This window comes from Amblyraja radiata, chromosome 5 (assembly GCF_010909765.2).
Source record: "Amblyraja radiata isolate CabotCenter1 chromosome 5, sAmbRad1.1.pri, whole genome shotgun sequence".
NCBI lineage: Eukaryota > Metazoa > Chordata > Chondrichthyes > Rajiformes > Rajidae > Amblyraja > Amblyraja radiata.
In genome coordinates this window covers 113,456,673-113,471,185 of record NC_045960.1, presented here as the reverse complement: position 1 = coordinate 113,471,185, position 14,513 = coordinate 113,456,673, and the positions used below count along the sequence as shown (strand labels likewise).

The window sequence follows — 14,513 nt, the reverse complement described above, 5'->3', positions numbered from 1 at the left end:
CATCCATGCAGTCTTTAACTGTCTTCCATTGCATATCCACCGTTAATCCTTTAAGAATCAATCGCCAGTCTATCTTGGCCAATTCACGTCTCATACCCTCAAAGTTACCTTTCTTTAAGTTCAGAACCCTTGTTTCTGAATTAACAATGTCACTCTCCATCCTAATGAAGAACTCAACCATATTATGGTCACTCTTGCCCAAGGGGCCACGCACAACAAGACTGCTAACTAACCTTTCCTCATTACTCAATACCCAGTCTAGAATAGCCTGCTCTCTCGTTTGTTCCTCTACATGTTGGTTTAGAAAACTATCCCGCATACATTCCAAGAAATCCTCTTCCTCAGCACCCCAGCCAATTTGATTCACCCAATCTATATGTAGATTGAAGTCACCCATTATAACTGTTTTACCTTTGTTGCACGCATTTCTAATTTCCTGTTTGATGCCATCCCCAACTCCACTACTACTGTTAGGTGGCCTGTACACAACTCCCACTAGCGTTTTCTGCCCCTTAGTGTTTCGCAGCTCTACCCATATCGATTCCACATCCTCAACTTTTACTTTTCACCTTGCTAACTATTGCTTCTACCCTCATTTTACACCCCTCTCTCTACGCTCACACATTTAAGAAACCCTTTCCCTTTAACTCCATCCTCCACTATCCCATTCGACACCCCACCCCCCTTATTCAGTTTAAAACCACCCGTGTAGCAGTGGCAAACCTGCCTGCCAGAATGCTGGTCCCACACCTGTTAAGATGCAAACCGTCCCTTTTGTACAGTTCCCCCTTACCCCAAAACAGATCCCAGTGATCTAAGAATCTAAATCCCTGCCCCGTGCACCAGTTCCTCAGCCACACGTTCAGGTCCCATATCTCCCTGTTCCTGCTCTCGCCAGCACGAGGAACTGGAAGCAAACCGGAGATAACAACCCTGGAGGTCCTACTTTTCAGCATTTTTCCGAGCTCTCTAAAGTCACGCTGCAGAATATTCATCCCCTTCTTTCCGACATTGTTTGTGCCGACATGCACTACCACTTCCGGATGTTCACCTTGGCCCTTGAGGATTTTCTGCACTCTGTCCGTGACATCCTGGATCCTGGCACCAGGAAGGCAGCACACCATCCTCGAATCCTGTCCGTACATCTCACAATGGAGTCTCCAACTACAATGGCGTTGCCTGACGTTGGCCTTTTTGGTTTTGGCTCAACAGCCCTTTTTGCTTCACAAGCCAGTCCGCCGCTCGGTGTAATAACATCTTCTGTCCCGACAGCTTCTAAGTGGGTGAACCTGTTCACAAGAGGTACAACACCCGGGGACGTTTGCATTCCATGCTTCCCTCCCTTTCTTACTGTCTCCCACCTTCTCTCATGATCACAATAAATGGCGGTGCTGGCTGAAGGGCCGAATGGCCTACTCCTGCTCCTATTGTTTATTGACATTTTCCGGACACGTGCTGCGACTATGACAGATGCCGGAAAGTTGCCGAAAAAATCGCATAAGTGGGACAGGCCCTTGAGGCACACTGACAGCCTGGAGAGACTGTTGACCGGAGGGGCTGGCATGGGCTAGCTCCTCATGCCAGCAGGATCCATCGCTAATCAGCATTTTGGATCCGCCCATATATTGTCACGGAAGGAATCGACTATGAATAAGAGAACTAGCACAGCAATTGACAGAGCAGCAGCCCTGACAGGACATAAGCTACGAAGCTGCATCTGTGGCTGGGAAAAGATAACATCAGAGAAGGGTCTCAAGATCCACCAGGGCAGGAAAAAGTGCCTGGGAGAGCCTGGTGAGGGGCCTCGCATTGACCATTTCCTTCTAAGAGGTAGGCCAAATCAGTGGTGAAGCCCAGTGGCAGGACAACCACCACAGTCTACAGGGTATCAGCACCCCAGGCCAAGCTCAACCAAGTACTGTCCCACCAACGGACATGAGTCCAGAGCCCAACCAGCCACAGTCAGCGGTAGAGAGGAAGATGGAAGGAAAAAAGCAGAATGGAGCAGTCACTAGCTGTGACTGAAGAGAAAAGATGCTGTCTGTGCTGCCACGTGAGTATCTAGAGGCTAACAATAAGACACACCCAGGTCTGATCAACCTGCGGTGGGCCTGCCTCGACTGAGGGTGTCTTGTGATAAAAGGCCGAAACACCCAGTGACGTTGAGGTACACAACTGAAGATGTGTCTGATTGGTAGCAAATTCACCTAGTGGTCATACCCAAGAATGTCAATTGTAGTGAAAAACCTTAGGGATTGTAACATCCAGTCCTACTAATCAATATGCTTGAGATTCCAGCTCCTGCAATTACTTGCGTTTCCAGCCTCTGCTCAAATGTCATTGCCTCGTTCAGATTTATTGCACAGAATCAAACTTCATTGTCTGCCCGAGACAACCTATATTGCAGGACAAGATTCATTTTACAAGTTGTGCTGCTGAGAAATGTATTACAGGAGGTGAACGAATTGCCACCCCCATCTTGACCTCACATGGGTTTTCTTTGCGTGAAATCTGTCATTTTTGCCCACTTCCAGCTAAAATCAAAGATAAATTTCATTTCCCTTTTTTCAAAACATATGCACATGGCCTATTTAATGAATTAATAATGAATAAGTTTAGTTTGTTGGCCAAGTATTCACATACAAGGATTTGCCTTGGTGCTCCGCCCGCAAGTGACAACATGACATACAGTGACAGTTACAAATGACACATAAAACATTAAACATTAATAATAAAACATTATTGATTAAACATGTGAATTAAATAAAATACCAGAGCAAATGGAAGCTACAGATTTTTAGTTATTGAGTAGAGCAACTGCTCGTGGGAAAAAACTGTTTTTATGTCTGGCTGTGGCAGCTTTGACAATCCAGTCGCTTTCCAGAGGGAAGTGATTCAAAGAGTTTGTGGCCAGGGTGAGAGGGGTCAGAGATGATCTTGCCCGCTCGCTTCCTGGCCCTTGCTGTAACGTGGTCACACTAACAATGGCAGATAGGCCCAAAATGCTGGAGCAACTCAGGGAGCATCTCTAGAGAAAAGGAACAGGTCGAGACCATTCATCAGACTCGGAGATACTGTCTAAGGTCGCCAACTTTCTCGCTCCCAAATAAGGGGCCAAAGGTCAAAATATGGGACAAATTCCTGACGGCAATTCGTTGACTGACTCAGCCGTGGTTGATTCAATAATGAGTTGGCCCGGGTGCTGGATTGCACATAAAGCCCAGCCGGCGGGCCAGCTGAGGAGTTTTGGCCTGGGCCGCGCGACGTCACGCGCAAAGTCCAGCACCCCATCCAACTCATGAACCGATGATCTGCCACGGGACAAGGGCGGTCCCGTACGGGAAAAAACAATTTAGCCCAAAATACGCGATGTCCCGGCTAATACGGTAACGCTGTCTGACCCGCTGTCTACTCCAGCATTTTGTGTCTAGCTTTGGTGCAAACCAGCATCTGCAAATGCTGTGTCCTCCTGAGACAAGGTCAAATGTACTCGGGAACCATGTTCCCGATGTTGGGGGAGTCCAGAACCAGGGGCCACAGCTTAAGAATAAGGGGTAAGCCATTTAGAACGGAGACGAGGAAACACTTTTTCACACAGAGAATAGTAAGTCTGTGGAATTCTCTGCCTCAGAGGGCGGTGGAGGCAGGTTCTCTGGATACTTTCAAGAGAGAGCTAGATAGGGCTCTTAAAGATAGCGGAGTCAGGGGATATGGGGAGAAGGCAGGAACGGAGTACTGATTGGGGATGATCAGCCCTGATCACATTGAATGGCGGTGTTGGCTCAAAGGGCCGAATGGCCTACTCCTGCACCTATTGTCTATTGTTGATTAAAACAACATATCTCACTATCTGTATCCCAATGACATGTTCCAATCATCAAAAATGCTGGAGAAACTCAGCGGGTGAGGCAGCATCTATGGAGCGAAGGAAATAGGTGACGTTTTGGCCTTCTGTGCTGCGATTTCCGAGAGAACGCCGCCACCTACGGCCGTCATTTTTGGCCACCTTGCTCAGAGCCCCCCTCCGCCGTATGTGTGCCGAAGATTTTTCCCGTCGATGAAAAATGACAGATATATTAATGATTTTACAAAATTCCCCATTCTCTCTGCTGCCCCTGCTGGCGGCAGGGGGGAGGGACTATAAAACCAGGAAGTGGTGTGCCTCAATCAGTGTCTGCAAGCTGGAGGAAGGCAGAGGGTCACGTTTCTCTGAGCTGTGAATAACACTGAACACATGTCTACTCAAATGTAAGTGTCCTTAGTGGTTCTAAAACGCTTGCAGAATGTGTCTATTGGTTCTAAAATGTTTGCAAAAAGTGTTTATTGGTTCTAAAATGTTTGCAAAAAGTGTCTCTTTCGGTTCTACAATGCTTGCAGAATGTGTCTTTTTTGGTTCTAAAATGTTTTTTAGGTTCTCCCCCCCCTCTCCTCTCCCCCCCTCTCCTCTCCCCCCCCCCTCTCCCCCCCCCCCCCTCTCTGCCCTCACTCTCTACCCCCGCCACCCCCCCCCTCTCTAGATGTGACTGCAAGTTGGGGGCTACGCGTCAGTAGATAGGGTGTTTATGGGGTAAAATGAGCAAATTAATAATATTAATATAATATCAAGGGGGTAATTAGCATGAGTGCGGGGTGGGGGGGGGGATAGTTAGTGTGTGTGACGCTCCCCCCCCCCCCCCCCCCCACAAGCGCATGTTGGGGGAACAGACCCAACGGGTCTGTACTTGGTCTAGTATTCTTTTACATATTAAATATTTGAAGGAAAAACGTTCAGTCAGGGCAAGGAACAAAGACTGAATAAGACAACTTCCAACCAAGCAGTGATTGAGGCAAATGTACGGAGATTAGAGTGGAGAAAACGACAAACAGGACAATGACAATATGTAATCTTCCATTACAGAGGCCAATTTCAAATTATTTGGCTTGTGTAAACTTCAGCAAAGTGGTTGAGGATTGTAGAGAACATGATGCTTACTCCAGCTCCCTGTGGAGAAGTCGTTGCCGATATTCCACAGGTTTCAAGTTCCAAATCGCTTAAAATATGACATTGATTAAACCGGTAGCAATGTCACCTTGTACTCACCTGATGTTCACAGTTACAAGTGTTTTATAATAATAGACAATAGGTTCACCAGACTGATTCCTGGGATGTCAGGACTTTCATATGAAGAAAGACTGGATAGACTTGGCTTGTACTCGCTAGAATTTAGAAGATTGAGGGGGATCTTATAGAAACGTACAAAATTCTTAAGGGGTTGGACAGGCTAGATGCAGGAAGATTGTTCCCGATGTTGGGGGAAGTCCAGGACAAGGGGTCACAGTTTAAGGATAAGGGGGAAATCCTTTAAGGCCGAGATGAGAAAAACATTTTTTACACAGAGAGTGGTGAATCTCTGGAACTCTCTGCCACAGAAGGTAGTTGAGGTCAGTTCATTGGCTATATTTAAGAGGGAGTTAGATGTGGCCCTTGTGGCTAAAGGGATCAGGGGGTATGGAGAGAAGGCAGGTACGGGATACTGAGTTGGATGATCAGCCATGATCATATTGAATGGCGGTGCAGGCTCGAAGGGTTGAATGGCCTACTCCTGCACCTATTTTCTATGTATCTATGTGCAGGAGTAGGCCATTCAGCCCTTCGAGCCGGAACCAGGTGCCACAGGTGAGAAAAAACTTTTTCAGTTGTGAATTTATAGAATTCCCTGCCACAGAAGGCAGTGGAGGCCAAGTCACTGGATGGATTTAAGAGAGAGTTAGATAGAGCTCTAGGGGCTAGTGTAGTCAAGGAATATGGGGAGAAGGCAGGCACGGGTTATTGATTGGGGATGATCAGCCATGATCACAATGAATGGCAGTGCTGGCTCGAAGGGCCGAATGGCCTCCTCCTGCACCTATTTTCTATGCTTCTATGTTACCGCCATTCAATGTGATCATCCAAAATCAGTACCCCCGCTCCTGCCTTCTCCCCATATCCCTTGATTCCCTTAGCCCTAAGAGCTAAATCTAATGGGCCTGTCCCACTTCATGGTCGCGAGGAGTTCCCGCATTCTGGGAACTAGTCGCGGCCTCAGTATGGTCGCCGCAAAGTTTTCAACCTGTCGCCATGGAGAAAATCGATAATGCTGTAGTCATAGGTGTAGTTGTAGTGGGGTCGTCATGGAGATATGGGTAGTCGAGGTAGTCGTAGGTAGTTTTAGTTCATCGCCTTTGCTGACCGGGCATTTTCATTGGCTCATTAGGGAAAAAAACGTAAGCAGTAGTTTTCAGAACCAAGGAAAACCGACCGGTAATGTTGAATGTCCGCCGAGCTTCACAGCCGTGTATCTCTGGCTTATTAAATGTTGTCTGGCTTCTTAAAAGTGGCTCCACTCCTTCTCCCCCCTTCTCCTCCCTGTTCTTTTAAAGGACTTACCGTGCTAGCCGTCTTAACCTTCCTGTTCATCGCGGTGTGTGTTTGTATCACCTTGGCTTTGCACCGTGTGAATTTCAGACAGCACTCCCTCCGCTTTCCCAGGCCCCATCTTTGCGATGTGTGTGTGTGTGTGTGCGTGCGTGCGTGTGTGTGTGTGTGTGCGTGCGTGCGTGCGTGTGTGTGTGTGTGCGTGCGTGCGCGTGTGTGTGTGTGTGTGCGTGTGTGTGTGTGTGCGTGCGTGTGTGTGTGTGGGGTGTGTGTGTGTGTGTGTGTGTGTGTGTGTGTGCATGCGTGCGTGTGTGTGTGTGTGCGTGCGCGCGCGTGTGTTCCACTCTGACAGTCGCCGATCCAGTTCGCGGTTTTTCAGGCGACTGCCGGCAACTTGACAGTCTCCGGCAGTCTGCTGAAAAATCGCCTAAGTGAGACAGACCCATTACAATCCAGAACCCTCAGTGAGTGTTGGGTATATGGAACGAGCTGCAGAGGAGGTAGTTTAGTTTACTTTAGTTTAGAGATACAGCGTGGAAACAAGCCCTTTGGCCCACCGTGTCCGTGCCAGCCACGTTCCCCGCACACTAACACTATCCTACAGATCAATGAGGACTTTCAATAGGTGATTGGACAGGCAGCTAAAATAAACTAATGAGCGGGGTTTTCAAGGAAGAGCGGTGAATAGACAATAGACAATTGACAATAGACAATAGGTGCAGGAGTAGGCCATTCGGCCCTTCAAGCCAGCACCGCCATTCAATGTGATCACGGCTGATCATCCCCAATCAGTACCCCGTTCCTGCCTTCTCCCCATATCCCCTGACTCCACTATCTTTAAGAGCCCTATCTCGCTCTCTCTTGAAAGCATCCAGAGAACCGGCCTCCACCGCCCTCTGAGGCAGAGAATTCCACACACTCACAACTCTCTGTGAGAAAAAGTGTTTCCTCGTCTCCGTTCTAAATGGTTCTAAAAGAATAGGAATTGATGAGATTAATCTGCTCAAAGCCGACACAGGCCCAACACATTAAATGCTTCCCTCCGATCTGTCAATGTTCTAGGATAACAATCACTGCAGGGAAAGCTTAAACTCCTCAACAGAAGAAGCTTATTTTCGATGTGAAAGCTGAAATGTCTTGGCAGCCGGAGCAGTAGACCCAGAAGTATTCACCTGAAGTAAACGCCCAGCCTTGGCTGATATAGGAACACAAGACTAGGCCATATAGGTACATACAGGCATGCTGGTGGGAGAGTCTAAGACTAGAGGTCATAGCCTCAGAATGCTGACCGGTTGTATCGTGGCTTGGTTCAGCAATTTGAGCGCCCTGGAGAGGGAAAGACTACAAAAAGTAGTAAACCCTGCCCAGTCCATCATCGGCTCAGACCTTCCTTCCATCGAGGGGATTTATCGCAGTCGCTGCCTCAAAAAGGCTGGCAGCATCATCAAAGACCCACACCATCCTGGCCACACACTCATCTCCCCGCTACCTTCAGGTAGAAGGTACAGGAGCCTGAAGACTGCAACAACCAGGTTCAGGAATAGCTACTTCCCCACAGCCATCAGGCTATTAAACCTGGCTCGGACAAAACTCTGATTATTAATAACCCATTATCTGTTATTTGCACTTTACCAGTTTATTTATTCATGTGTGTATATATTTATACAATGGTATATGGACACACTGATCTGTTTTGTAGTAAATGCCTACTATGTTCTGTGTGCTTAAGCAAAGCAAGAATTTCATTGTCCTATACAGGGACACATGACAATAAACTCACTTGAACTTGAAAATTAAAGGGCGCTCTTTTCAGAAAGGGGGTGAGGAGGAACTTCTTTAGTCAGAGGGTAGTTAATCTGTGGAACTCGTTGCCACAGAAGGCTGCGGAGGCTTAGTTGGTGGATATGTTTAAGGCAGAGATAGACAGATTCTTGATTAGAACGGGTGTCAAGGATTATGGGGAGAAGGCAGGAGAATGGGATTGGGAGATTGAGATCAGCCATGATTGAATGGCGGAGTTGACTCGATGGGCCGAATGGCCTAATTCTACGACAATACTTGTGAAGGTGCGAGTGTCTATCACCGTCTCCTACCTCCATTGGGACCGGGGTCAGGGGGTCCCAGGCTGATGCCGCCCCAAGAGCTGCCTGTCCAGCCTCGCTCTCTTTTGATTTTCATCCTCCTCCTCTTGTCCCACTCCTCCTGCTGGAGCAGCGCCCGTGCACGCAGCTCCTCCTGCTCTTTCGGCTCACGCTTGCCGATCGACTGAATGGTTCCGCTTCTCACCACAGGAGCGTTCAATCCAGGCCAGAGGAACCCAGCTTGTCCTGAAAAACAGTAGACAATAGACAATAGGTGCAGGAGTAGGCCATTCGGCCCTTCCAGCCAGCACCGCCATTCACTGTGATCATGTCAGTGTGTGTAGATAGTATTCACAAGAAACGACTCAGACATAGACAACAGGTGCAGGAGTCGGCCATTCGGCCCTTCGAGCCAGCACCGCCATTCAATGTGATCATGGCTGATCATCCCCAATCAGTACCCCGTTCCTGCTTTCTCCCCATATCCCCTGACTCCACTATCTTTAAGAGCCCTATCTAGCTCCCTCTTGAAAGCATCCAGAGAACCTGCCTCCACCGCCCTCTGAGGCAGAGAATTCCACAGACTCACCACTCTCTGTGTGAAAAAGTGTTTCCTCGTCTCCGTTCTGAATGGCTTGGCCCTTATTCTTAAACTGTGTGGCCCCTGGTTCTGGACTCCCCCAACATCGGGAACATGTTTCCTGCCTCTAGCGTGTCCAAACCCTTAACAATCTTATATGTTTCAATGAGATCTCCTCTCATCCTTCTAAACTCCAGAGTGTACAAGCCCAGCTGCTCCAAAACAAAGCAGGAGGATCCACTGAAAATGTGTTCAGCCAAGTGAACAAACATACAACCATACAACATGAGCTCAGGGCGTGGAGAGGTACGAGCAACTGGGACCTTGTGGCCATGACTGAAACCTGGTTAAGGGGCAGGACTGGCAGCTCAATGTAAAGGGGTACAGGGGCTTCAGGAGAGACCAGGGTGACGGAAAAAAACGGGGAGGGGGGGGGGGGTTGCATTGTTGGTTAAGGAGGATGTCACGGCTGTGGTAGACACTAAATGCTGGAGTAACTCAGCGGGACAGGCAGCATCTCATCCCTTCTCTCCAGAGATGCTGCCTGTCCCGCTGAGTTACTCCAGCATTTTGTGTCTACCTTCGATTTAAACCAGCATCTGCAGTTCTGTCCCACACATCATGTCACGGCAGTGGTGAGAGGTGACATCACGGACAGTTCGTCTAGTGAGGCTATATGGGTGGAGCTGAGGAACAAGAAAGGGATGATCACCTTGTTGGGGGTGTACTACAGACCCCCGAATAGTCAACGGGAATTAGAAGAACAAATGTGCCGGGAGATTGCAGACAGCTGCTGGTCAAATAAGGTTGTTGTAGTAGAGGATTTTAACTTTCCCAATGTAGACTGGGAAAATCATAGCGTGAAGGGTTTAAATGGGGTGCAATTCCTCAGAAGTGTTCAGGAGAGTTTTCTTAAACAGTATGCGGAGGCCCCCACACGTGAGAGGGCAGCGCTGGATCTAGTATTGGGAAATTGGGAAGGGTAAGTTAATGAAGTGTGTGTGGAGGAGCCTTTTGGAACCAGTGACCACAGTTCGATTAGGTTTAAGATAGTTATGGATCGGGACGGAGAGAGGGTCCACGTGTTAAAATGCTCAACTTTGAGGGTATGAGAGAAGGTCTCGCTCAAGTTGCCTGGAGCAGGTTATTTGAGAGGAAAGGAACATCGGCCAAATGGGATGTTTTTGAAAGTGTATTGAAGAAAGCACAGGATGTATACGTCCCCGTTAGAGTGAAGGGCAAAGCAGGCAAACATAAGGAAGCTTGACTGACGAGGGAAATTGGGACGTTGGTCAAAAACAAGAAGGATGCTTGGGACAGGTATAGGCAGCTGGGATCAAGTGCATCCCTGGAGGAGTTTCGGGAACTAAAGAGTAAACTGAAAATGGAAATCAGAGGGTCAAATAGGGGCCAGGAGATAGCTCTGGCAGGTAGCACTAAGGACAATCCCAAAAGATTTTATAAATACATAAGGGGGAAAAGGGTAACTAGCGACAGAGAATGGGACCTCTCAGGAATCAAAGTGGTCACCTCTGTGTGGATCCACAGGAGATGGGCAAGGTCCTCAATGAGTATTTATCCTCTGTATTTACAGAGGAGAAAGACAGTAGGACGGAGGAAATTGGAACAGTCACTGGAAGAGAGCAGTCTTGTTAGCAGTCAGTGTTACCGTCGAAGAAGTAAGTAAGTAAGTAAGTAAGTTTATTGGCCAAGTATTCACATACAAGGAATTTGCCTTGGTGCTCCACCCACAAGTAACAACATGACATACAGTGACAGTTACAAATGACTCAGAAAACACTAAACATTAATAATAATAAAACATTAATGATAAAACACCATTGATCAAGCATGTGAACCAACAAAATATCAGATCAAAGGGAGGCTACAGTACGTAAGGTACTGTTGTGTTTGAAGGTAGACAAATCTCCAGGGCCTGATCAGATATATCCAAGGACATTGCAGGAAACTGGAGAGGAAATTGCGGGAGCCCTGGTTGAGATTTACGAGTCGTCCTTAAATACAGGAGACTCCATTTCCAATTGTCTCACACCTGTTGAACATAAAACTGAGAACAGCCCTAGTACCGGAAGGTGTCCTTCAGCCCACATAGTCTGTGCTAAACATGCTGTCAAATAAACTGATCTCCTCTGTCTACACTTGCTCCATATACCTCCATTCCCTATGTGCCTATCTAAACGCCACTACCACATCTGCCTCCACAACCACCCCCAGCAGCAGGTTCCAGGCACCCACAGCCCTCTGTGTAAAAGAACACCACCCTGTGTGTTGTCACGCTAGTTCTATGTTATCCCATAACTTGTGGGGCCGGCACGGTGGGTGGTGCAGCGGTAGAGTTGCTGCCTCACAGCGCCAGAGACCAGTGTTCGACCCTGACTACGGGTGCTGTCTGTACGGAGTTTGCACGTTTCCGGCTTTTCTCCGGGGGCTCCGGTTTCTTCCCGCATTCCAAAGACGTGCAGGTTTGTAGATTAGTTGGCTTGGGTAAATTAGACAATAGACAATAGGTGCAGGAATAGGCCATTCGGCCCTTCGAGCCAGCACCGCCATTCAATGTGATCATGGCTGATCATCCCCAATCAGTACCCCGTTCCTGCCTTCTCCCCATATCCCCTGACTCGGCAATCCTTAAGAGCCCTATCTTGCTCGCTCTTGAAAGTATCCAGAGAACCGCCTCCACATCCCTCTGAGGCAGCGAATTCCACAGACTCACCACTCTCTATGAGAAAAAGTGTTTCCTCATCCCCGTTCTAAATGGCTTACTCCTTATTCTTAAACTGTGGCCCCTGGTTCTGAACTCCCCCGACTGTCCCTAGTGTGTGTAGGATAGAACTAGTGAACGGGGATCGCTGGACGGTGCAGGTTCAGTGGGCCGAAGGGCCTGTTTCCACGCTGGATCTCTAAACTAAACTAAACATGTTACCACTCGCAGGGAGTTATTGACACAGAGCCTACGATCCCTCAGTGCAACGATTCTGTGAAGGGGTTTGCCATTAACTGTATATTATTGGGGCTTCACATAGTTTATTAGATGTTATAGTTGCTTTACCTTCTCCGACCATCTGTCCTCTGTTCAAATCTTTCTTGATCCTCCTCTTGGTTCGCTTGCCCCTCCCCTTGCGCGCACCGGACCCAGACTCCGCCAGCACCCCTCGCCATAACTCATCGGCCGTCACTGTTGAGACAAAAACACTTTCAACACTTTGGTGGCAAAAACAAGGGGGCAGATTATTATCACAATTGGGGTTAGGTTAGGTAAGGCGGAGGTACAGCGAGACCTGGGTGTTCTTGTACACCGGTCACTGAGAACCTGTCTCCACCGCCCTCTGAGGCAGAGAATTCCACACTCACCACTCTCTGTGAGAAAAAGTGTTACCTCGTCTCCGTTCTAAATGGCTTACTCCTTATTCTTAAACTGTGGCCCCGACTCTGGACTCCCCCAACATCGGGAACATGTTTCCTGCCACTAGTGAGTCCAAGCCCTTATCAATCTTATATGTTTCAATGAGATCTCCTCTCATCCTTCTAAACTCCAGAGTGTACAAGCCCAGTTGCTCCATTCTCTCAGCATATGACAGTCCCGCCATCCCGGGAATTAACCTTGTAAACCTACGCTGCACTCCCTCAATAGCAAGAATATCCTTCCTCAAATTAGGGGACCAAAACTGGTGGCATAGAATTTCATTTGTAGCTGTATACAGCATAGTAAGTAAGTAAGTAAGTAAGTAAGTAAGTTTAATTTTATTGCCCAAGTATTCACATACAAGGAATTTGCCTTAGTGCTCCGCCCGCAAGTGACAACATGACATACAGTGACAGTTAGGAATGACACATAAAACATTAAACATTAATAATAAAACATTATCGATTAAACATGTGAATTAAATAAAATACCAGAGCAAAGGGAGGCTACAGATTTTTAGTTATTGAGTAGAGCAACTACTCGTGGAAAAAAAGCTGTTTTTATGTCTGGCTGTGGCAGCTTTGACAATCCGGAGTCGCCTTCCAGAGGGAAGTGATTCAAAGGGTTTGAAGAGTTTGATACAGGCCCTTCTGCCCACCATGTTGACTAAAGGGGCTGTCCCACTTGGGCGACCTAATTGGCGAGTTTAGAAGAGTTTGAAAAAATGACATGTTGATGACCTCCTTTGACTATGTAGAAGTCCTCCTTCGACTATATTGAAGACCAGCTACGACTAGCTACGACTAACTTCGGGAAAATTGTACACTGAATATTGGTTAGTGAAGACGACCTCCTTCGACCTCCTTCGATCTCCCTTCGACTATGATGAAGACTATCTACGACTACCTTCGACTACCAAGCTGACCTACTACGACTAAATCTACGAGTAAAAAAAGTACCGATTTTTTCAATGGAGACCTTTTTTTGACATGTTGAAAAAACCGCCGCACCACTCTTGAGCATGGAGGAGAGTTACGAAGACCTCCTACAACCTCGTGTCGACCATGTTGCGAGTATGAGTCGAGGGCAAACTCGCCAGAACTCGCCGATTAGGTGGCCCAAGTGGGACAGGCCTTTAAGTAGGCATCCTGGACTAGTCCTATTTGCCTGCATTTCAACCCCACCACTCTAAACCCTTCCTACGCCAATTTGGAAGCAATTTGTATGCAAAGCGAATGCAGCAAATCACATATTCAAGCAAATAGCACATTTAGCAATTTAGTTCAAAAGCCCCGGGGATGATAAACTAGTGTCATGAGATTATTCATATTGCTGCTTTTAAAATGACTAAAATTTCAAAGGTCATGACTTTTAGTTGGTGCTATATATATAAATAAAAAGATTCTGGAAGTGCACAGCCAGAGATGGTAACATTCTTGCTATTGAGGGAGTGCAGCGTAGGTTTACCAGGTTAATTCCCGGGATGGCGGGACTGTCATATGCTGAGAGAATGGAGCGACTGGGTTTGTACACTCTGGAGTTTAGAAGGATGAGAGGTGATCTCATTGAAACATGAAAGATTGTTAAAGGTTTTGACATGCTAGAGGCAGGAAACATGTTCCCGATGTTGGGGGAGTCCAGAACCAGGGGCCACAGTTTAAGAATAAGGAGTAAGCCATTTAGAACGGAGACGAGGAAACACATTTTCTCTCAGAGAGTTGTGAGTCTGTGGAACTCTCTGCCTCAGAGGGCGGTGGAGGCCGGTTTGCGAATGGTATGTTAGCATTCATAGCAAAAGGATTTGAGTATAGGAGCAGGGAGGTTCTACTGCAGTTGTACAGGGTCTTGGTGAGACCACACCTGGAGTATTGCGCACAGTTTTGGTCTCCTAATCTGAGGAAAGACATTCTTGCCATAGAGGGAGTACAGAGAACGTTCACCAGACTGATTCCTGGGATGGCAGGACTTTCATATGAAGAAAGACTGGATAGACTCGGCTTGTACTCGCTAGAATTTAGAAGATTGAGGGGGGAT

The 14,513-nt window shown here is 47.6% G+C and overlaps 1 protein-coding gene across 1 annotated transcript in view; it reads right to left on the bottom strand.

The window, feature by feature from the left end:
- The window catches only part of mrps5 (mitochondrial ribosomal protein S5), a 118,969-nt gene that overhangs the window by 79,366 nt on the left and 25,090 nt on the right, over window positions 1-14,513 (bottom strand). Inside the window, exons 3-4 of the mRNA XM_033022101.1 lie at window positions 12,126-12,251; window positions 8,488-8,721 (exon numbers count right to left, since the gene is read on the bottom strand). Coding sequence (XP_032877992.1) covers window positions 8,488-8,721; window positions 12,126-12,251 — 360 coding nt within the window. The remainder of the gene's footprint in view (window positions 1-8,487; window positions 8,722-12,125; window positions 12,252-14,513) is intronic.